At 40.9% G+C, this 24,607-nt stretch overlaps 1 protein-coding gene across 2 annotated transcripts; it reads left to right on the top strand.

Annotated features, from left to right (window-relative positions):
- Positions 1 to 554: 554 nt before the first annotated feature.
- On the top strand, positions 555 to 23,319 carry SERPINB11 (serpin family B member 11). Of its 2 annotated transcripts, none has more exons than XM_045457846.1 (8): positions 555 to 753; positions 5,704 to 5,888; positions 6,945 to 7,004; positions 8,184 to 8,312; positions 11,110 to 11,227; positions 19,118 to 19,260; positions 20,177 to 20,332; positions 22,434 to 23,319. In XM_045457846.1, exons 2-8 carry the CDS (start codon positions 5,721 to 5,723, stop codon positions 22,836 to 22,838), a joined length of 1,179 nt encoding a protein of 392 aa, XP_045313802.1. In that variant the 5' UTR covers positions 555 to 753; positions 5,704 to 5,720; the 3' UTR covers positions 22,839 to 23,319. The 2 variants fall into 2 exon arrangements, with proteins under 2 accessions (XP_045313802.1, XP_045313801.1); XM_045457845.1 differs by having other exon boundaries at positions 556 to 845.
- Positions 23,320 to 24,607: the final 1,288 nt, after the last annotated feature.

Genomic DNA, 24,607 nt, shown 5'->3' on the forward strand with positions numbered 1-24,607 from the left:
CCCCCCTTTTTTTTTGTCTCCAGCTTTGATCTCTACCCCTAATTTGTAATCTTTCTTGCATGGTGCTGAATCATACCTCTGAACTCAGTTTAGGTAGAGGTGGTTTGTTGTTCCCACCAAGCTTTTAAAACTGAAACCACAGAGTAAGTCCTGCTTGAGCTCATTCTTATGTCCTTTATATGGGACAGGAATTACCTGCCAGCAGATTGCAGAAGCTTCGCACAAAAACATCTACTCCGCGCAACAGAGCTCAGAAAATCTTGGGATGAATGGGCCTCAGGCCAGGAAGCAGCCATCATGGCTGGAATCTTTCTGCCACAGCTGAGAGCTTTCTTTTTGAATTGCTCTGTGCCAGGCACACGGAAACAGCAGTCTTTGGAATTTTGAACACGGCCCTGCCCACTTGAATATGTTCCAGGTACTCCTTTTAGAAAGACAGCTTATTTTCTCGAACAGAGATTGGGCTTGCAAATGTTTCCTCCCTAGCAGGGCAGAAGGCGGGTAAGCACTGCACACTTCTCCAGAAAGCACTGGCCGTCCTGAGAGTCTCCTAGATGCAAGGCAGCTCCGGGTGGCCTCTAGAGGGACTTCCTTCCCAGGGCTGTGCTTCCTGCCAGGCGGATGTGGAGCTGAATCACTAAGGACACAGTGGAAAGGGAGGGGCAAAAAGTGAAGGCTTTATATTTCCTCGTCAGGGACACAGCCCCAATCTCCCCTGCCGAATTGTCCGCTTCACCCGGGAAAGCAGCAAAGGTAAAGAGAAGTATTTCTGTGCTTCAGTGTTTCAGCTGCGCTTGTTGCCAGACCCGAACAGATAAGAGCAGTAAAACAGGACGTTTGGACAGGTGTGTAATGAGCCACACGAGGGCGAAGATTATTCTTTGAGCGTGCCTTTTGCTGATCCCTTGATGAGTACATTATCATGCTTGTTAATACGTTAACGTGGATGGTGTGCATTTTTAAAATCCTGGAGGCAGGCTGACTTAATTTCCAACCTCTGATTTGTTTAGCAAAATAGAACTCTGTTGATACTTTCTACTTGCCAATAACCCTTATCCAGAACGGAGCTGGTTACACATGGCCGTGGCCTCTGTGTAGCAAAACTCTTCTTGGTTCTTTAGAAGATCTTAACTGCACTGGACTGGCCTTATCAATAACTTGATGTCCTGGGAAGAATGCCTTCCAGTGCTGTGTCCTCTTTCAGTACTTTATTGCCAACATCCCCCTCTAAGACATGTCCTCTCTTCGCGTTTCCTGAGTAGTTTTTTATTTTTTTCCTAAACATCCCCCTTCTTAACCTAGAAGGGCTGCAGTTTCGGGCATCTTTTTCTTGGTTTTCTCCCACAGCAGCCTCCAGGTGACCTATTCCTTTTGCTTGGGAGGGGTTTTTTTTCAGTCTAAAAGCAGGCAGGACGATACACTACAAGGAATTTTCTGCAATTCCTTCCTTCTTTGGGAGCTCAATTCACAGTCCTTCTACTTCTAGGGGCACGTCAGCTCTCCCTCATCTCCTAGGTGGAAACTTCTCTGGGGTCTGTGCATCTTTGGTAGGATTCTATGTGCCTTGGGACTTCTGTCCCTCATGGCATCCTCTTTTCGGCAACTGACTGCATAATGTTAATTAGACCAGAAACTGTAAACTGTTTATAATGTTGACTTCTCTAATATGTGTTGGTGATTGGGTGGTTGTGCAAGGCACTGATAATTTCACCGGTAGATTTTCCCTGCCCTCAAAGAACGCTAAATCTAGTGAGGAAGTTACTCAGTTAACAAGAATCGGCGAATTCATCCACATATTTGTGTCTCAGTGTTTTCCAAAGACAATTACTCAGGTGTAGGGGAAATTGTCAGTCAAGGTTACTGCATAAAATCTGTTGAATTTAAGATTAGTATGGACACTCTGTTGTACTAAGAAGAGTGGGGCCTTGGAAAGTGAGTGATGAAAATAGAGATCTTAAGAGCTAGCTTAACGATAGTGAAAACTCTATCTTGCAAAGAGACATGCCAAATGCCAAAGTTCATGAATTAATTAGAATTATGTATTCCCAGTAATTGTTGAAAAACCTAAGCCTAATGTTTCTCTTCTTGGTATTGTGAACCAAATGCTTGGAGAGCTAGAAGATCTCACTGTGAAGTGAGGCAAATAATACGATATTTAGTAACCATTCGTGAACAGATTAAGCCTATCAATGCCTTATATCTTGGACAAAATGTCTTAATTTTTCTGGTAAGATGCTGTCCTTATCAATTAGGGATAATAGTCACAGTGCCACAAAAGTAAAATCATGTTACCTCAAATAGAAGCTTATCTGAATGTGTCCAGTGGCAAGTGGAATGAGCAGAGGTTTCGGAAGACATGGACTTGCGTTCATGTCATGGCCACCCCCGTATGCCATGTGAATTTCTCAACCCCTCACCGCCTTGTCTGCAAAACTGGGGTAACCTGACCCATCCTGTACGACTTAAACTCTGAATAACGTATGCAGTGCTTGGCATGTACATGGAGCCTGTGATGCAGTCCTTTCCTTTGTGAAGAGATCTCACACGGGAGCATCAGGGGGTCTGTGTGAGGATGCCCATCGCAGCACTGCTGGTGACGATATGAGGAGGAGGCCGTCTGGGCATCTGTCACTGGGGAATGGATTGGCAAAATGCAAAGGCACAAAAGCACAGTACTTGCAAGTTAACAGATGATGTTTCCAGAGTGACATGGATGAATCTTAAAAAAGTACTCAATGAAAAAGAAATTACTTGATATAAGCTCATTTATGAAAATGAAAAGCTACATAAAGAAACAACTATTTTTTAAGGACACGTGTAGGTATAAGAATATGCTTTAAACGAACGATAAGTGTTGTCTACAGGCATGGAAGAGAAAGAAAATGAATTGGGTTGAAGTCAGTTAGCAAAGAAGAGAATTGTGGCCCAATGATGGCTGTGCCAAGAACTGAGGGGTGTGATTACTTCTGCTTTCTATGCTTTTGGTTGAAAAAAGAGAAAGAAACCAACAGATTAGTAATATAAAAGTAGGTGGCTCATACAGGTGTTCTATCAGTATATTCCAGACTCTTTTGCTAGGCGCCCCCATAACTGTAGGGCTACTGTTCACTCTAATATGTAGGCAGGTTTTTAATAATGACAATATGATGATGTAGATGTAAGAAGAATACATTTACATTCACTTATAAATCTGAAATCTGAAATTTCATTCTAGAACCTGATTCCATTAGCTAACCCCATTTACCGAAATGCAGAAGGCAGTATAAAGAGCATCTGCCTCGGACATGCCTCATTATTGGACCAAAACTGGTTTCATTATTAAGGTAGTGAAATAAAGAGCTTTTCAAGCTCTATCCATGTCGCTCTGGAATAACAACAATAATATTGTTATTATTAGACCAGCTACAGAGAGCTGTATTAAAACTAACTTGAAGAACAGTATCCTGTTAAAGGCACGTGCTAGTATTTTCATTAAATAAGATTAGCAAAACCTTTGTGTTATACCTTAAAAAAAAATTGTCCAAAGCAAAGAAAAATACAGTCCAGGCTTGTTATAATATAACTGCTAGGCTCTATTATACTATCTTGGGTGGTCTGATGATTCGAATACATAGCACTTAGTCCTTAATGATTATTTTAGGACAACCAGTTTTAATTACAGGGATGTGTCATCACCATTTTTGCCATATAAATTTGGTGGGTCATTATTTTGAAAGTCTACAAGCGACACGTTTCCTTTCAGCTGTCTCTGCCTGAGAAGCGCTGAGCTGTGCACCCTCCTCCCAGCCCCAGTTCTGAGGCATTCACCTTCAGCTTAGCTTCCTTTGGCTCTAAAGGCACAGAGAACTATGTTTTAGTGAGAGGTATGACACGAATGCCTACATCAGTAGCCAACAGAGTCACGCCCCAGAGAACACACTTCCAGTGAGCTCAACTCAGATATGTACTGAAAACAAGGCAGGTTAGTAACTAAAATAAACATACCCGGGCGGAGGCAGTGGACTGGTCACCTGTCATAATAGCCTACAGAATATAGGCCTAGACTTGAATGCTACAAGAGTGCGAAGCTGTAATCTAGAAGATGAGAGGAAGAAGAACAAAGTAGTTGTAGATCGCTGGGGAACTAAATAAGGGAGAAAGATGTAGCTGTGCTAGAAATGTGTGAATGTGAGGCAGGTGGGCTAATGGGTCCTAGCGGTCAAGGGCGTAGGAAGAAATCCCTGGGGAGGCTGGGGTGCTTTTTGTTGCAAGTAACAGAAGACTCAACCAAAATGAGTTAAAATATAAGGAAACATCATCCTACATGATGAGAAATCCCAAGGTAGGACAGATCCAGGGTGGATTAATCCATCCACTTAATGGTGCATCAACAAGGACTCAGGTTCTGTCCACCTTTCCTCTCCGACGTCTGGCTTATCCTCTTGGGCTGGCTACATCCCGGTCACACAGTCGCTGCTGTGATAGTAGTCACAGGAGGACAAACAAGAGGAAGAAGAGGGATGTCTTCCTCTTGTGAGTCTCTCTCTCTCTCTCTCTCTCTCTCTCTCTCTCTCTTTTTTTTTTTTTTTATCAGAGGGAAGCCTCTTCTAGAAGCCCAGCAATGACTTTTTGTCCTTATTGGCAAGAATCACGGCACCTTCTGATCGTTAAAATTTTATTTGTTTCCCCCCAAACTTGACTGAGCAATAACTGCCAAATATAATAGTATATATTTAAAAGGTACAATGTGATGATTTCATATTCATAAACACCGTGGAATGATTCCCAGGATCACATCCAACCCCTGACACAGTTAACTTTCTGTGTGTGTGCGCACGAATGCTTAAGATCTACTCTCAGCAACTTTCAACTAACTATACGATACTGTATTATTAACTAGAGTCACCATGCTGTACATTGGATCCTCAGAATATAACTCAAAGTTGGTACCCAGTTAGTCACTGTTGCAGGAGACAGAATTACCTCACTTGGCTTAGGCCAGTCAAGGCTGGCCCCTGGGGTATGGAGATCCTGAAGCCTTCTCTGAAGTACATGGTTACATGAAAGTGGATTCATGAAATCTGTGTCCTCTTAGCACAGAGGAAGGGAAGGGGAGGGGAGGGGAGGGGAGGGGAGGGGAGGGGAGGGAAGGGGAAGGGAAGGGAAGGGGAAGGAAAGGAAAGGAAAGGAAAGGAAAGGAAAGGAAAGGAAAGGAAAGGAAAGGAAAGGAAGGGATGAGCAGTAGGTAATTAATGTTTTTACAGTGCTATCTGGGGAGAACTTGAAGGTATCTGGAAAGAGAAAAGTGTTCTCCTGTGAGGCTGTGAAGGTGTGCAGTCTAGTGGTAAAGCAACTTGTTTGGCTGAACTTGTGTAGCTAGAGAATTTCTCTGTACAAATTCCAGGATGAGGAGGATCTTGTAGCATGGACATTAAGAGCACGAAGACCTAATTCCTTCTGCTCTTCTGCCGCAGAACAATTACTTTTAAATGTTCACAAATGAGAGTGAGACAGCCTTGAACCACTGGTTGAAAGGAACACTAAATGTTCTATTCATTAGTGATTTCTATTCATTAGTGGCTTCTATTCATTAGTGAGTATGTAATTTTTCACGAAGCAGTGTGCTCAGACTCATAAATTCGTGAAATTTAATAACCGAACTCTATGTATTACCTGTACTTCCAAGTAATATTCTGAGATTTTTTTCCCTCCATGTGTTCTCAGGTAGTGCTTGGCATAAAATGGATCCTCTCAGCACAGCAAACGTTGACTTTTGCCTTGATGTGTTCAAAGAGCTGAACAGGCACAACGTAGGAGAAAACATCTTCTTTTCACCGCTGAGTCTGCTTTATGCTCTAAGTATGGTTCTCCTTGGGGCCAGAGGAAACAGTGCAGGGCAGATGGAGAAGGTATGGAACACAGCAGAGATTTCCACAGACCTTTCACGTGTTCTGTGCACCCGTCTGGGTCAGCCAGATACACGCATCTTGATACCAAGGACATTCTGCCATCTTGTGACTGAAGAAACACATTGGGGAAAATCATATTTCTTAGAATAATGGTTAAATGATGCAATACTTATAATGCAAATAACACAGTAAATGCAACACAGTCTCTTCCTTCCCATTGGTGTTCCCATGCATACCCTTCTGTAGTTTACTTTTGGAGTTCACTTTTTTTCAGTGATTTAAATATGACAGAGAACACATGTGTGATACTATTCTTGCCCTCCAGGATTGCAACCGATAGAAAAACTTAATAACACTTTAAAAGCTCTCAAGTGTAAAAAAAATAATTCATTAGTACATTTGACGTTCACAACAGCCCTATGTGGTAGGTAGGGATTATTATCCCTATTTTACACATGGGGAAACAGAAAGACTAAGAGAAAAGGGGTGACTTTTCTGGTTACAAAGGCTGATACATAGTGATTTTTCCATTATATGTATTTTTGATCGCTATGGAAAGTCTAGATGAATATCACTTAACAACTCTTTGGATACTTATACATCATATTATTGTTTGTCCTTTATTTCTTCCCTCCATATTTTGATGCACTTTCATGATTTTCTTGGCTTAAAGTAGATATTGTAAAGGGACACCATGTAATGTTTTACATGACCCTAGAGGGTCACTGTCAGAGTGAAGGGCCTGAGAACAGTAGGAGGGGGCAGAGGAGCCTCATTACTGTCTGGAGACGGACAGACAGTTGTCAGGGAACCTCTCTCTTGATCTCGGTTTCCCTACGTGAATGGGGATAATAGCATCTACTTACAAAGCTCTTGCGAGAATTCAGTAAGATATATGCCAAAGCTTAGTTCGGTACCCGGAAGATGACATCACTAAATGTTAGCTGTTATCATTGGTCATTTTCTGAAATGGAAAAACAGATAACTTGTAAATATTCACGTTTATAGACTGTATGTTGCTTTTGATATCAGTTGACTCCTCTTTTTCCTTCCTAGGTGCTTCACTTTAATCGTATTGCAGAATCCTTAAAACCAGAGTTCAAGGCCTCAGCTAAGGTATGATAGTATCACTACTGAGCTATCAAATGCTCTTCAACATAAGAGCACCGAGGACTAATAGTGCAGGGGTTGAGTGGCAGAGCCCCTCTTTGGCCCCTAAAGGACCCAGCAGCATTGTCTCCGTTGGTCAAGTCCTTTAGTCTTCCTGGTAATTGCTACAGCCTATACAGTTAACATAATGAAAATAATTACAGTATTAAAGTCCCCCAGCTTTTATCATATGTCTTATTGTTATTCTTGCTCAAGCTTTCCGTTCTTTCACGGACTGTGCCGTAAATCTCAACATGGGACTGAGTCTGCCAGCCTCATCTGTGAGGGAGTAGATTTTTGCAGCGGGGTCACTGAGAGAGGACCCATTGCCTTATAGTTAGACCCCAGGAGAACGGAGCCTGATGTTGCCCAGCCCACACTGCCTGGGACTGTGATTCCCACTTCTTTCTAGTAGGAGAATTCCTGTTGACATCAAAATTAGAACTCACACGTGATATGGTTATGTGTTTGATTGTGATTGATTCAGAAAACACATAAATACATACAGGTTCAAAAAATACTTGCTTCACAGAACCCAACTTGTTGTGAGGAGATTAAAGCACGTCCGTAGTTTGGGAAACTTTGCTTCAGGGAATGTGGGTAGACCCCAATAATGTCCTTGAGTGCAGATGCCTCAAAGCCGTAGGTCTAACAGAATTGCTCCTGGGATTGGGTTGGATGGCTGAGTGAGATCAGTTCAGCAAAGGGCTAAAGTGTTTGGTTCCATGGTCACACAGAAAATGGAGACGTTGAAAGGAGTGTGACAGAGATGATTCTATAGGTACAGGGACAGCAGCAAAACTTGGATCGTCACCCTAAAGACCCCACTAGGATCTCTTTATGAAAACTTGTGCTTTCGGATTTAACCATAGGGGCCAACGAGTGCTTGTGTGTTTTGCAATAGCTTACAGTTCTGCACACAACTTGTGACTAAGGTCACAGAGTGCTGAGATTGTTGTGCTGGAGGAAATCTAGAGAAGGAACATGCTTTAAACTCCCCAACTCTTTGCTTGTTAGTATTCCCTACCCTTTTATTCAGAGGCAAACACCTTGCTGTCTACTTACTGTTTCCACATTATTTATAACCCTCCAATGGCAAGAAATCAAGCAACTTAATACTCCATCCTTTGTTTATTGGTGCTTCAGTGCAGCCAAGCTGGAAGGATTCATTCAGCGTTTGGAGTCTTATTCTCTCAAATTAACCAGCCAGACTCTAACTATACCCTCAGCATGGCCAACAGACTCTATGGGACAAAGGCGATGATGTTCCATCAGGTAAGTCCGTCTGGAATGGTGACCCACAGCTGTCTTGGCATTCTCTAGGTTTCAAACCATAAAATAAAGGAAGAGTGAGAAGAGCCACATGGCATTCATCTGTAAGAGATTAAATTTTGAGCTGACTTAGAGTTTCAGTGAAATGGTTTTATCAAAATCCCATTTAAAGTTGTGAAATATCACATAACAATTTTATTTTTGCAAAAACCACCAAAGTTGTCCAAGAAGCGAGGTCAGGGATGAAGCACAAAACAAAGTAGTTAAGAATTCTCTTGTGGATCATGAAAAAGCAAAATACGTTTCTCACCCCTTCTTCAGAGGTCTTTAATGACAGAGTACTAAGAATCAATGGGAAGCATACCGGACTGGGAGCCAAGAGATGTGAATTCTGTTCCCTGTGAGACATGACTTTGGGAAAGTCACCTTTATCTTTAAAATGAGAGAAATAGACTTAAATCCCTTTTAGCTTCAAGATTCTAACACTATTTATAACATTTCCCAACAGTAGTGTAATATGTAGTTTTATTGAGTGTTTACCACGTGCCGTTTACTTAATACGTTGTAGGTCTTATCACATTAACTGCTACATAGTCCTAATATAAGTACAAAATTGCCATTAATTCTACAATTGTGAGGCGGATTCTGAAAAGTCAAGTTGACAAAGGTAGCCGAGATAATTAAGTGGCAAAGCCTGAGTGCGACCCCTATCCAAATCTATCTTCCTGTTTTAATTGCTGTGTTATCCTGATGTGATTAAGGTGAAATGCTAGCCTCAGTGACATAGCTTTTATTTGACCAGTTTTATTTAAATGCTGGCTCGCGGAAGCAGAATGAAGTCCTGAATTTCTAATGTTCTCCTCTAGTCTGGTAATGTAGTCTGTGTCTTAACAGTTGATTGTCAGAATTTTTGCAACTTGGGGTGGTCCATCCTGGGGTGTGGACCTGTTTCAGAAGTGTTGTTTCTTACTGTCCTAAAAGCTTACGGTGACTCTTTTATGGAGTGCCTGCTGATGTGGTGGGGATTAGCAGTCATGGTCCCTAAAGTTGGAATACTCTCTCTCCCACCCCGTGTCTTCCCCAAACAGTGATCTGGACGTAGGAAGTAGAGAAATGTTGATTTGGGATAATGACGAATGCATCTGTTCCTGAAATGTGAAGCTCCTCATTAGTGTCGTGCAGATTGTCATGATCTGTATCATGCATGAGATATTATTATCCCAGGATTCTGTCTGGAAAAACTTTCATCTCATGGATTAAGGACAATCACTTAAGCATGTTCTAGCCACAGTTGGACCAGCTCAGGACAAGAGTCATCCCGAGGCCCAAAGTTTGCTCTCAGCAAGCTTTCCTTTTGTTCTATAATGGATTTAGGCACAAGAGAACCCAGTTAAGCAAATGGCAAGCCACACCCCAGGCAGCCACTTTCACACCTGCCATATTTCTAAGTCTTGTATCATCCTGCTCAGTTCATGGTGGGGCCTTGGGTCCTGCTATGGGCATACCATAGAGGTATGTCCCCAAGGTCTCAAGAATGGAACAGCAGGCAATTTCATTTGAGTCGATGTAGATTTGACTGCTGCCTTGGCAGTGAGGCAGTGGAAAGTTCCCAGTTCTAGAAATCAAGGGCCATGCATGGGTGGTAATCAGTGGTGGGTCCAGAATGTCATATTGGGGCCAGCTTGGGAACTTGGTTAAAAGAGAGGGCTAGGTTCTTTATACTCATTTTGCACACTATATTTACTTGGATTACTAGTATAGGTGAGTAAAATAGTGAATTCCTTAAGTTATTTTTGTTCACATTTTACATAAAGTTGAAAAAATGTCAATTATGTCCACCAGACAATATTATTACCATTTTAATTATAGTGGCTTTTAGGGATACCACGAGGAGACCAAGCCCTCTGTTAGGCCTCCAACAAGCAAAATGTAATCACCCCGGTCCTGAATCACTTCGTCACTCTAGTCCCCAGTTTTCCCATCTAGAACGTAGGGCAGTGACTCCCATTTGTCTGTTTGAGAGGACAGAGCAGTGAGAGTAAATTGTATCTTGCCATTTTGCTTTGAGCATTTTAGAGCAAAGAATGCCAATGATAGGGCAGAAGAGACTACCAAACACTTCTGAACATTCCTTTTGGAAAGCTGTTTGATTTGTTTAAATCCATTTGCTTTATTAAGAATAAGTATACATGGGGGCGCCTGGGTGGCTCAGTCGGTTGAGCGTCCCACTTCAGCTCAGGTCATGATCTCACGGCTCGTGAGTTCGAGCCCCATGTCAGGCTTCGCGCTGACAGCTCAGAGCCCGGAGGCTGCTTCAGATTCTGTGTCCCCCTCTCTCTCTGCCCCACCCCTGCTTGTGCTCTGTCTCTCTCTGTCTTTCAGAAGTGAATAAACATAAAAAAAAACTAAAGAATAAGTATACACGGATTCGGCTTCCTTTCAGACATATAAACACGAGCTGCTTTTGTCTCTGTGTGGCGATTTTATTTTACTTATTTTTTTTTTAAGTTTCATTTTATTTATTTTGAGAGAGAGTGTGCACGAGCAGGGGAGGGACAGAGAGAGAGGGAGACAGAGAATCCCAAGCAGGCTCCACGCTGTCAGCTCAGAGCCCAAGACTTGGATGTCAAACTCATGAACCACGAGATCATGATCTGAGCCAAAATCAAGAGTTGGATGCTTAACCGACTGAGCCACCCAGGTGCCCCTCTGTGTTGTGATTTTTAGAACACATAGAGCTGTAGGCTTTTGCTTCCCTTCCACTGTTTTTGTGTTGTGCTATTGTCCTTTCTTTTTACAGCAATATCTAAACTGTTCTGAGAAACTGTATCAAACCACGCCGCAAACTGTTGATTTTGAACGGTCTCCAGAAGAAACGAGGAAAACTATTAATGCTTGGGTTGAAAGTAAAACTAATGGTAAGAATAAGTCCCACGGGTGTCTTCAAACTTTAATTGCACTGTTTTGATAAACTCCCTGAGTCAGTGCTAACAAGAAGCTGGGTGACGTCCAGGACCTAACATAGATCAATAATGGAGGACAAGAAGGGAGTATGAGAGAGAGAATGAATCTTAATCTCCATGCTCAGTGGGGTAGATGATGCGGGGCTTGATCCTAAGACCCTGGGATCATGACCTGAGCTGAAATCAAGAGTCAGACGCTTAACTGACTGGGCCACCCAGGTGCCCCTCATCTTGATTTTTAAAATAATTTTTTTGACTGAAATATATATATATATATATATATATATATACACACACTTATAGAAATATATACACTATATGTGTGCTGTTCAATGAATTATCACAAAGCAGAAATTATCACAAAAGCAAATGCTCTCAGGTAACCCCCCTCTACCTTTAGCAGGTCAGAGAAATAAAACATTAGTTACTAGGAAGGGCACACTCCAAGGCCACTCTCGTGTTTCCTTCCAGAAACGAACCCACCCTATTGCCAAACATTAAGACTTCTCTGACTCCTTTTACTATATATTAGTTCTGCCTATTTTTAAATTTCATGTTAACTGGAATCATAAAGCAGGTGCTTAGGGTTTTTTAAGCTCAACATTTTGTGAGATTCATCCTTGTGACTACATGTTGCATGGTTTGCTCATTTTCATTGATGTCTATCTTTGTTCTCTGAAAATACCTAAATATATTTATCCAGTCTACTGAGTCTTAATGAACACTCGGAACATTTTTAGTTTGGGTCTATTATGAACAGCACTGCTATCAGCATTTTGATTCACTTCTTTTGGTACATATACTGTATGTGATTTTGTTGGATGGATACCTGGAAATGAAATTGCTGACCATATAAGGTATGTGTATATTTAATTTTAATAGATACAAAACAGTTTTCTTTTTTTTTTTTAATTTTTTTTAACGTTTTTATTTATTTTTGAGACAGAGGGAGACAGAGCATGAACAGGGGAGGAGCAGAGAGAGAGGGAGACATAGAATCTGAAACGGGCTCCAGGCTCTGAGCTGTCAGCACAGAGCCCGACGGGGGGGCTCGAACTCACGGACCGGGAGATCATGGCCTGAGCCGAAGTCGGATGCTTAACCGACTGAGCCACCCAGGTGCCCCCAAAACAATTTTCTAAAGTGGTTTACCAATGCACTTGCCCAAGCAATGAATGAGAGTTTTATTTGTTCCTCAACTTTGCCAACACCTGTGAGTCTTATTAACTTTAGCCATTGTAGTGAGTTTAGTTTTAATTTGCATTTCCTTTTTGAATTATATCATTGAACATTTTTATACACTTCATATCTTCCTTTGTAAAGTGCCTGTTTAAATATTTTGTCCATACATCAGGATGATTTGTCTGTTTTTTTTCTTACACATTTTTAGGGAATTCTTTGCATATACTGAATATGTATGTTGCAAGTAATTTCTACCATTTTGTATCTTGTCTTTTCCTTCCCTTAATGGTGCCTTTGATGAATAGAAGTTCTCAATTTCAAAGGAGCAAAATTTATCAATCCTTTCTTTTATAGTCAGTACCTTGGCATACTTTTAAATAAATCTTTTGCCTACTCCTAGCTCATGAAAATATTTTTATGCTGTCCGCTAGAAGCTTTACTGTTTCACTACAGTCAAGATTCATTTAAAAGTTCATTCCATTCCACATGGACATCTACTTGACATACCACTGTTTATTGGGAAAAGGATCCTGTCACCATTACACTCCAACGTACATTTTTTCATAAGCCGGATGATCATATCTGTGAGTCTGTTTCTGGGTTCTTCAGTGGACTCCATTTGTCTATTTATTTATTCTCATGAAAATACCACAATTATAGTAGCTTTATAATATGTCTTGATAGCTGGAAGTCTAAGTCCATTGTTGATCCTCTCCAAAGAGCCTTGATTTAACTTGATCTTTTGCATTACACATACATTTTATTTATTTTCATTTGAGTAGAGTTGATGCACGCTGGTAACATTAGTTGCAAGTGTACAACATAGTGATTCAGTCTATTCATTATGCTGTGTTCACCGCAGGTGTAGCTCCATCTGTCCCAACACATCACTATTACAGTATCCCTGACTATATTTCTTATGCTGTGTTTTTTGTTCCCTTGACTTACTCATTCTATAACTGGAAGCCAGTATCTCCCTTTCCTCTTCACCCATTCTGGCCAACCCCTAGCCCCCTCCCCTCTGGCAATTATTACTTTGTTCTTTGTATTTATAGGTCTGATTCTGCTCTTTGTTTATTCATTTTTTTAAGTTTACTTATTTATTTTGAGAGAGAGAGAGAGAGAGAAAGAGAGAGAGCACAAGCAAGCAAGGGAGGGGCAGAGAGAGAGGTATAGAGAGAATCCCAAACAGCTCCACACTGTCAGTGCAGAGCCTGAAGCGGGGCTTGAACCCATGAATGGTGAGATCATGACCTGAGCTGAACCACCCAGATGCCCCCATTTGTTGTTTTTCTTACGCAGTCATAAAGAAGGATGAGATCATGCCATGTGAGATCATGCCTAGATCCATGGATGGATCTAGAGGGTATTATGCTAAGTGAAATAAGTCAGCCTGAGAGCAGATGCCATATGATTTCACTCATAAGTGGAATCCATGTACATTTGAAAATCACCTTGTCAATTTTTGTCAATATTCTAGTTGAAATTTTAGTTGGAGTGATATGGAGTCTATAGAGTTGGAGAAGAACAGGCATCTTTATAATATTCAGCTTCTAATCCACTTCCATGAAGTTTATCTCTATTTAGGTCCTTTTTAATGTCTTTCATTAACATTTTGTATTTTTCTATGTTAATGTCTTTTGACAAATGGTTTTCAGATATTTGAGGTGTTTACTGAATTTTTACTAGTTTCAGTTATTCCAAATTTTATTTGTTGTTGATGTAGGAGTGTATAACTGGCTGTCATATATTAAGATTGCTGAGTTCTCATAACTCTAGTTTACTCTTATATTATTTTAGATTTTCTATAAATACAGTCATTTCCTCTTCAGCTTTCCTTGCTGCCTTTCTTTTCTTATTGGCTAGAACCTTCCGCTGAATAGAGGTACTGATATTGGGCATCCTTACGCTGTGTCTTGTTTCTGGATTTATATCTTGTTTCTGAATGGTTTTAATAATATGTATTTAAGCATAATGTTTGTTGCTGTATTTTTATGAATGCATTTTTTCAGATTAAAGAAATTTCTATTTCTGGTTTACTAAGAATTTTAGGCATAGATACTAACCATATCATATTGAAGCCTTCTCTGTATCTATTTAGCTATGATTTTTTTCTTTAGTATACTAATTTAGGGAACTACATTGATTTTTAATGTTAAACCAACCTTTTTGTCCTAGGATAAACAAAACACGATCATGGTATGTTATGCTTTTTGCATATCACCAGATTTGATTTCCTAATATTTTCTTTAGAGGTTTTGCACCTGTGTTCATGAAAGAATTTGACCTTAGTTTTTATTTATTCAAATATTCTTGTCAGTTCAGGTATCCAGGTTATACTCACTTTATGAAACCAGTTGGCAGTGTTTCTCCCCTTTTACTAATTTCCAAAAGAGAGTTTATGCAAGATTGGTGTGAATTTTTCCCCTTCAAATATTTGGAAGAATTCACACCAATCATACATAAACAATCTTACATAAATTCCAAGGTGAGCCCTCTGTGCCTGGTGTTTTCTATGTGGAAAGATTTTGATTAGAGATTTGATTCCTCTAATAAATAGAGACCTACTTATATTTTCTGTTTCTTCTTGTGTACGTTTTTGAATTTTTTTCTCAAGGGATACAGCCATTTTATCTGAATTTTCAAATGTATTAGCATAAAATTGCTCATAATAAAGTTGTATTACCTTCTTCATGTCTTTTGGTTATGTAATGTTTTCTCTTTTTTTTATTTCTGGAGACATGAATTGTGCATTTTTTCTTTTTTCCTAATTAGACTTGTTATGGATTGGTAATTTTTTAGTCTTTTCGAAGAATCAACTTGTGTGTTCCCTATTGTAGTTTTTTTATTACATGAATATTTATGATTATCATTTATTTCCTTCTTTTTACTATCTTGGTGTTAAATTACTACTCTTCCTGTAATTTTCTTGAGATGAACAGTTGATTTTCAGACATTCTTTTAATGTATGCATTTAAGACCATTGCTTTCCCTCTAGTTATGACTTTAACTCCATCTCACAATTTTTCATTGTATTTCCATTATCATTCAGTTCAAAATATTCTCTGATTTTTTTTTAATGTTTTATTTTTAGAGAGAGAGAGAGAGTGTGTGCGTGCATGCGCACACATGAGCGGGGAAGGGCAGAGAGAGAGGGAGAGGGGGATAGCGGGTTTGAAGTGGAATCCGTCCACACTGGAGGCAGAGAGACTGATGTGGGACTCAAACTCATGACCTGAGCCAAAGTTGGATGCTCAATTAACTGAGCCACCCAGGGGCCTCAAAATATTTTCTAATTTTCATTGAGATTTCTTCTCTGACTCAGGGGTTATTTAAAAGTGGAAATTTTCTGGTTGTTTTTTAGTTACTGATTTTTAGCTCAGTTCTGTTGTAATCAGAGAACATAATTATTCAATTGTTTGCAATTTATTGAGACTTTTGAGGTAAAACATATGTTTTAATTTTGGTAAAATTTTCATGTGCACTTAAAAATAATGTGTATTCTTTAGTTACTGGGTGAGATTTTTTAATTTTATCGGTTAGGCTGACTTTGTTATTTGTGATGTCTGTGTTTGAGTGTCTTTGCTTCTTTCTTGACTGCTTTTTATCATCATTTACTGAGAAAAGCTGTATTAAAATCTTGCACTATGATTGTGGATTTTTACATTTCTCCTTTTAGTTATGTCCAATTTTGAGGCTGCGTTTTTAAGTGCATAGGTATTTAAATTGCCATACATTCTCAGTGGATTGCTCCTTGCGTTATTCTGAAACATCTCTCCCACCTTGCCAGCTCCTGAACTTCAATTAGTTTTTCACTAGCACTGAGACACTGAGAAAAGTAGTTCTTAAATTCTTGGTCTTCAGTTTCTGTCATGTTTTTCCTTATCGAGGCTTGGGGAAACTTTTGAAACTTCACTATACCTTGAGGAAAAAATTATTCAGAAGTCCCTGTTGAGCTCATCTGTTTGTGTTTCTCCTGCCTATGAGATCTTTGCCCCTTCAGCGTTGACTGCCTGGCTTCCTTTAGCTCTAATTTTTTAAAAATACTTTTTTTTTTAAACATTTATTTCTTTAAAAAAATTTTTTTAATGTTTATTTATTTTTGAAGGAGAGAGAGACAGAGCACAAGTTGGGGGGTGGGAGTAGAGTGAGAGGGAGACACAGAATCCGCAGCAGGTTCCAGCCTCCGAACTGTCAGCACAGAGCCCGATGCAGGGCTCGAACTTACAGACCGTGAGATCATGACCTGAGCTGAATGAAGTCGGACGCTCAACTGACTGAGCCACCCAGGCGCCCCATGCAGTATTCCAATTCTTCCATTCCTTCTTTATAATCTGGATTATGAGAAACTTCTACTCATAAAATATTTGGTTATTCTAAGTACAGTTGATATGAGGAAAACAAAAAAAAAAAGGATGCCAGATTCCTTCTCTTCAATACCAGTTTTTGAGCCAACATTTACTCCCTCTGAGCATCCTCGAAGACAGCCAATGAGTTTTTTCCCAAAGATTTTTTTGAATGTTTTTTTACTTATTTTGAGAGAGCGAGAGCAAGCTGAGCAGGGGAGGGGCAGAGAGAAAGGGAGAGAGAAAATCCCAAGCAGGGATTCAGTCAGCATAGAGCCCAACGCAGGGCTTGATTCCACGAACTCAGAGATCATGACCTGAGCCAAAATCAAGAGTTGGACGCTTAACCAGCTGAGCCACCCAGGTGCCCCAAGTTTTCTTTTTAAAGTATCATTATGAATTCATAAATTTAAACATTTTGAGATGTTTCAGTTTATTGTTTCCTTTTAGTCAGGGGTCCCATCTTTATATTGGCTCTTAAGTCCTTTTGACCCTACTCTTGTGGAATTTGATGGCTTCTTTGCTTTCTGATTTTACCAGATGTTCCAGACTCATGTCCTGCTGATGACCTAGAATTACTGCTCGCGGGAATCCTGGATCATTCTCATGAGAAGTGATATTAGAGACCATAGGCTGGGTACAAGAGTTCCCATTGATACTGGCATGGTCATTGTTTAAAGGCCTTCTCAGTGAATACATTTTTTAGATGAGATACAGCATAATTTCTTACTGATACGACCAATTCAAATTCCGGTTCATAGGATTTTTACTTAACAGCCTTCCCTTTTTTACATCTATTTCCCTTTTATCTTGTGTCAAAAATCCCAGATTCCAATGTCACCAATATTATTGCAAAATCGCATCATCCAACAATACACACAGTCTCCAAATAACAGTACTAATAAAATATAACAGTAGCTTAAGATGTTGTTTGGAGTTCTTTTTGTCCTTTGGGTCTATCCCACTAGAGATGCACAAAGTACCATGCTGAAATCCCCGTCTGTGTGGTTATGCCATCAAGTCATTGTACTGGTAGTCTCTGAGGTTTATGAATGTAGGCAATCATATTCCTTGATACAGGAGAAATAAAGCTTATTAAGTAATAAAATTAGGATGAAATAACATCAAAGTATTAAAGCTAATTGCATTTGTGAAGAACATGTCAGTAGTACAAAATAAATACTTCTCTGAGCCTAAAGACTGCCCCTAACATATTTGTATCTCACTATTTCACTTATCAGTGAAGTGTCAACAATATTTTGTTGATGGGTGGACTGATGGGTGTTATTCAAGTTTAGTAATAGGTGACAAGATTAAAATATGCATTTATTCAGTTCTTTGTATTAAGTTAGAAAATTCTTGGAAAGGTCTACACATTTTCAGATCTGTTAATTTACTTGGAACAGTAGTGGAAAAATTAAGCTTAGAGTCTGATGTTCCAGATATCCTTATGTTTCCTATTGCTAGCTTGTATTGAATTAAGGTTTTGTAAATTGCAGTGTACCAGGGTGCACCAAGGGGGCTTGGTGTTCAATTTGAACAGTATATTAACAAAGCAGTAAACATCTTGTATGTTTTTTATAAATTCTGATTTTTAGATATGTATTTACTTTAAGTGTTGGTATATACTTGTGATACACGAATTGCTAGTACATTGTAAGAATCAGTGAATCTTTTGAATGCTTAGCCTATTTGGATGTGGTGAAGTGCTGGTAAGTATGAAGCCTGTTAACTATTAAAGGGAAGCCATAAGAAATTATTAAAGATGTTCTAAATAAGCAGTAATGTATAGGAAGGCATTGGATATGACGAGGTATCAGACAAGTGGACCGTTAGCTAATGTACTAGCTACTCTCTGGATGCCATCTTGTGATTAGAAATAACAAAGCATTCAATGCTGTGATATAAACTTCATCTGACAAGGACAGCCTCCATGGCCAGGAGATAAAAGGGTTCTTCTGGTGTCTCAAATTTATAACTAGCCTTAAAAAGGAAATCGTTCCAGGGCTGCCTGGGTGGCTCAGTCGGTTCAAGTGTCTGACTTTGGCTCGGGTCATATATCACAGTGTGCGGGTTTGAGCTCCACGTCGGGCTCCGCACTGACAGCTCAGAGCCTGGAGCCGGCTTCAGATTCTGTGTCTCCCTCTCTCTCTGCCCCCTCCTGATCGTGCTCTGTCTCTCCCTCAAAAGCAAATAAACATTAAAAAAAATTAAGAAATGGTTCCAGATTTCTAGTGAATGTTCAACTCTCTGTTATCAATAAACCCAAGTTCTAATCCAAATATATTATCTTTTTTTTTTTAATTATTATTATAAGGAAAAGTCACAAACCTCTTTGGAAAGGGCACAATTGATCCTTCTTGTGTAATGGTCCTGGTGAATGCCATATATTTCAAAGGACAATGGCAAAATAAGTTTCAGGAAAGAGAGACAATTAAAACCCCTTTTCTGCTAAGTGAGGTAAGTGTTTTGTTTTCAGACTGATGATAAATTCTGGAGAATGTTAAGGCCAATTTAGAAAGTTTCAGTGAAGACACTGGTCTGGGTTTCTTTCTTTTTTTAAAATGTTTATTATTTATTTATTTACTTATTTACTTGGGCGGGGGGAGAGAGAGACAGAGCGTGAATGGGGGAAAGGCAGAGAGAGAGAGGGAGACACAGAATCCAAGGCAGGCTCCAGGCTCCGAGCTGTCAGCACAGAGCCTGATGTGGAGCCCGAACTCACGAACTGCGAGATCACAACCTTAGCCGAAGTTGGACACTTAACCGACTGAGTCACCCAGATGCCCCTCCATAGGTTTCTTTAATTGTGTTTTCTGTGAATTTTACTTTCATTTTTCCTCACGAAGTGCCAGTAATCTTTCTCATGGGGCCCGTAACTGGAGCCTTTGGAGACTGGCACCCCTCTCGCAGATAAGAGAGCCTGTTCCCGTAGCCATGCATTCTGTCCACGTGTGCTGGGGTTGCTTTCTCAGCACAGCACAGCTCTCCGTATTACTTTTCTCCTAGAGAGCCTCCAATTGGATTAGCAAAGAAAATGATCCTATGATGTCATTTTTCCACATAAATCATCTTAGGTGGTAATGCTAGCTTCGTTTTGAATGCGTCTCAAGCTAATATATAAAAGAAATTTTATATGTAGATGACTGTATATAGTATTTGAACTAGACAGGCTCTAACAATGACTTATTTTAAAATAAAAAATTCATAACCTTTGCAAAGGAAAGTAATAAAGGGTGTCCTTTATTGGTTTTATTTTACCCACGCCTTTAGTGTTAATGCAAATATTCATGTTTTGCGAAAACATCAGCATACGTACATGTGCATGCAAATATGTGACTGTTGTACCTAATGAGAACCCCCCTTTTTTTAATAGGGTAAAAGCGTACTTGTGGAAATGATGTATCAAACGGGAACATATAAATTAGCCTTCATAAAGGAGCCGCGGATGCAAATTCTGGAGCTGCCCTACGTGAACCACAAACTAAGCATGATTGTTCTGCTTCCCGCGGGCACGGCCAGCCTGGAACAGGTGAAGTTAGAGAATGCTGATGTGAAGAGGAAACACATGTGCACGTGTGTGTGACGCTAGCGTGGTCAGTCCCTAATTCAGTCACATGCTGGGTTCAGCGGTAGGCCGCAGGGGCTGTGAGAGGAAGGGGGACCCTGGGCCCTGCCTTCGGGACCATGCATTTCAGGGGGAATAATCTATTCTTCCATAAAAGAGGGCACAAGGAGGCAAAAGTGCCATCTTGTACTAATACATGCACCTGCTGCTTACTTGACATTTGGGAAGCCTCTTTCTCTAGTGATGGATTTGTAATGCTGGTTAGGGTCTTAGTACACAGCAATCTGATTAAGCCACCTTCCACTCGGGAGCAGTTTTTCCAACCCAGTTATAACATGCTTTTGTGAGGCAACCACTCTTTTTTAGCATCCTGCTATTGTAGGGGAAATGAGTGCCACAGCCATTGAGAAAAGGTCATGGTGGTGGCAGGGGTTTGGGTCAAAGCTCCCCTCTGGCTGCAGCCAAAACTGCCTAGCACAGAAGCAGGCAAGCCACTGACATGGAGTGAGCGCACCTCCCCAGCCTTGTTGGAACTCTCCAGTGCTCTGCGGGAATGACAAAGAGGAAGCTGACGTACACGCGCGGATGGGATGGTCCCAGTCAGAGGTTTCTAAGGCAGGGAGCGCCTGCTTGAGGTTAAACAATGTGGCACGGGCGGGTGGGGCCTAGGGAAGGCTTCTTGAAGCAGCTGGGTTGGGATGTGTGTGTGTGTGGACCTCTAGGAAGAGAAGCATGGCTGTGGCCAGGAGAACAGGTGTGATACTGGCGTGGCCGATACAGAGGGGCTCAGACCTCTGGGCACCTGTTGTGGACTGCCAGGGAAGATATTTGGAGGCAGATAGCATTTTGGAAGCAGTGTAGAAGCGGTCTTTATTAGCTTGTGATGCATTCATTTATCTGTTCGTTTAGCCATTCATACACCAAACATTGTTTATGCTGAGAATTCTAGTGGGTTCTGGAACATAAAACATAGACATAGTGGGTTCTGAAACATAGACAAATGTGTGGCTCCAACACACAGTTATAAATAGCATGTAACAAGTGCCACGATACTCTGCCGGAAGTCCTGTGGGAGTAGAGAGAGTAGACAATGAGGGGATCTAGAAGGCTCCTAGTAGAGTAACCTTGATGTCTCACAGGTGGAGGGGTAGAAGATGAATAGGTGAACAAGGGTACCCTGTGATTCCAGCTAGAGCAAAATGCTCATGAAAATGCCCTAGAGATATGAGACCAGCAAGACAGATTTGCATCATGGTAACTCTGATTAGGGCAGAAAAGGACAAAAGGAAAAGATAGTTTATGTCTGATTGTATATTGTCAGGATGGAGAGAAGGTGACAAAAAGTTTTCAACTCTTATCGTGGGATGATGGGCTTTGGCCTGCTGGTCTTGGAGCTGTGGGGAGGACTGGCTGGAGGGATCACATGCCCAAGGGGAGCGGTTTGAAGGGCTTACACAGAATGATGGCACTGGGTGGGGGTGATGAGAAGGGGCCTGGTAGGCTACATGGCTGAGCGGAGGTGTGGAAGGTGTGTAGAACCTCAGTTCTTCGGGACTTCGGGAGTAGTCGCATAGCAGAGGCAGTGAGGGCAAGGGCAAAGTCAGGAGGGAAGCCAGGTGTAATGAGGGGATCATCACAGAAGTCAAGTGAGCAACAAATTTGTAATAGAGGGTGCAATTTAATGTTTCGGAGTTGAGAACCAAATCAAGAAATGGTGACTTCATCCAGGAAACACAAGGACTTCAGAGGCAAGAGAGGGAGTTTAGGTGAAGTCTGCATCTGAGGGAGTTAAGGCAGAAGACTGTAGGATACACGTTTGGGGCGTTTACTTATGAAACATCGATGAAAAGTAGACAATAGAATGGGGAAGATGTGGCTGAATGCAACATTCTTTGTGTTTTTTGTTTTTTTTTGTTTTTTCCCAGATAGGACTTGAGCATATTTTCAAGGTACAAAAGAAAGCAATACATGGAATCATGCACACTGAGAATTATAAAACGAATGGCATTTAATGCCACAGGCACGTGTTTGGCTTACGTGGGCTCATCTGTGTTTTGTCTCTTAGATAGAGAAACAGCTGAACATGAAGACGTTTTACGAGTGGACCAGCTCTGCTAACATGGTAGAGAGGGAAGTTGAAGTCCATATCCCCAGGTTCAAACTCGAAATGAAGTATGAGCTAAATGCTTTGCTAAACTCCCTTGGGATGACAGATGTCTTCAATGAAATCAAAGCTGATCTCTCTGGAATATCACCAGCCAAAGGCCTGCATTTATCAAAGGTCATCCACAAGTCATATGTGGATGTCAATGAAGAGGGCACCGAGGCAGCAGCAGCTACTGGGGACAGCTTCGTTGTAAAAAGACTCCCCATCCGAGCTCAGTTCATGGCGAACCACCCTTTCCTGTTTTTCATAAGGCACATCCCTACCAACATGATCGTCTTCTGTGGCAAGCTCGCCTCTCCCTAAACAAGTGGGGCTGAGGGGGGCTCAGGGTCACAGAAGAGGTACAGGGACAAACCCATGACTAAAAGTAGCTCATCCCTTACACACCTCTGTGCCTTACTTTGCTCATCAGCAAAATGGGTCTAGGATCTCTCTCAACTTATACCTTGAATTGGTGAACCCTAAAATTATGGAAATCATGGAAGAAGATACATTTACAAAAAAAGCTTCTCTGGTTCTCTTATCTTTGGGGCCTCATTTAAGTGCTATCTGGGTGACATGATCAAGTCGATGAGAACAGTTTTCAAGGGTTAGATTTACTTGACTTGTATATATCAGTGATCTCTTGAACAAGTGACCAATCTACCTTCAGAAAACTAAATTAAGGGCTTCAGCTTTGGTTGGATTTTTAAATATTATAGTTTCCTTGCATGTGTAGACATAACATCATGAATTTTAGTTCAAAATTCTGTATTCATTATAATAAATACATAAAATGCCTTCAGTTCTGTGAAGATTTTTAATATACTCCAGTAATTAAATGACTTACCAAAGGAGATTGAAGAAGGAGGAGTCTAAATCAACATTTTCGTGGAATTTTTGGCCAAATGTTTTCAAGCCCTAAATTGGATAACTGATTTTTCTTTTTGCCTCCCTCCCTTCCTTTATTCTTTCCATTTTTCCTTCATTTTTCTCTCTCTTTCCCTCCCTCCTCTCCTCTCTCCTTCCTTCCTACCTTCTTCCCTCCCTCTCTCCTTTTTTTCAATAATGCAATGAATAAAAATTCAGAACAGCAAAAACAGAAATCAATCAGGAGATTTTTATTTAAAAGATAACCTTTTTAAAAAAAGAAATCCTCCTTAATTTCTACTCAAGATAACGTGAAGTGATAATCAGATAATAATGGCCACGATACGTTTACTGCCTTTTCAGTGCCCTCTTCATAAATGCTTCCTACCAGAACTCTCTCAGAGATGTGAACAAAGCATAGGGGCCCTTCACTTCTCTCTTCCGTAACCCAATCTTAGAAGAGGCAGTCCATAACAGGCCACTGCTTCCCCCCCTAAGGTGATGGGACACCCTCTTTTTCTACTGACAGTGGTGGCAGCCAGTGATGGTTTTTTTTCCCCATCAGGGCACTGAAGGATGGGCTATCCTAATGATCCTTTATAAGCTCATTTGTCACATGGCATAAAGCCAAGAGGCCACCTTGGCCTACTTCACAGAATAACCCAGCGGTCCCCGAGCACAGAGGGTTTCACTGTGCTACAGTGGAGATACCTGAAGCAACAATGATGGGTGGAGAAAAGAGTTGTATCTTGGCATCTACTATTCACTTTAAACATCCTAAAGAAACGATGACTAGGACCTGTCCAGTGAATGCCGCGTCCTTCTACGTGAACCTGGCATATGCTGTATAGGAACTCAGGGGTATCACATAGGCCAAGTGCTGTGGGCTTGACCATAGCAGAGCATCATGGCGCTCACTTGGCTTGGCCTCTGCCTGTTAGAAAGACTCAGACTGAGTGTCTGCTCACAGGCTGCAGTCCTAGAACCCCAAAACCCGCTTGAAGGGATGGGGACTGAGCTGGTGATGGTCATCATTTAGAGTCAAAGCCAGGAATAAGTCTCAGAGAGGGCCCTTCAGAAACACCAGTGTGAGTGCTGGGATAGGAGAGGAGGACTTGGAGAGACAGTGACTAAATCAGCCTGGGAGAGCAAAGCTGGGAGAGGTGTTGGAGTCATTCTCCGAAGTCTTGTAGGATGGGGAGCTTTTTAGGGCACCCAGGCAC

This window comes from Leopardus geoffroyi, chromosome D3 (genome assembly GCF_018350155.1).
Source record: "Leopardus geoffroyi isolate Oge1 chromosome D3, O.geoffroyi_Oge1_pat1.0, whole genome shotgun sequence".
In the NCBI taxonomy this organism is placed as follows: domain Eukaryota; kingdom Metazoa; phylum Chordata; class Mammalia; order Carnivora; family Felidae; genus Leopardus; species Leopardus geoffroyi.

Excerpts from the sequence above, each read along its gene's own strand:
- SERPINB11 (XM_045457846.1), top strand. The coding sequence starts at position 5,721 with ATGGATCCTCTCAGCACAGCAAACGTTGACTTTTGCCTTGATGTGTTC. Across the intron at positions 11,228-19,117 it reads GGTTGAAAGTAAAACTAATG|GAAAAGTCACAAACCTCTTT; the intron begins GTAAGAATAAGT and ends TATTATTATAAG. Across the intron at positions 19,261-20,176 it reads CCCCTTTTCTGCTAAGTGAG|GGTAAAAGCGTACTTGTGGA; the intron begins GTAAGTGTTTTG and ends TTTTTTTAATAG.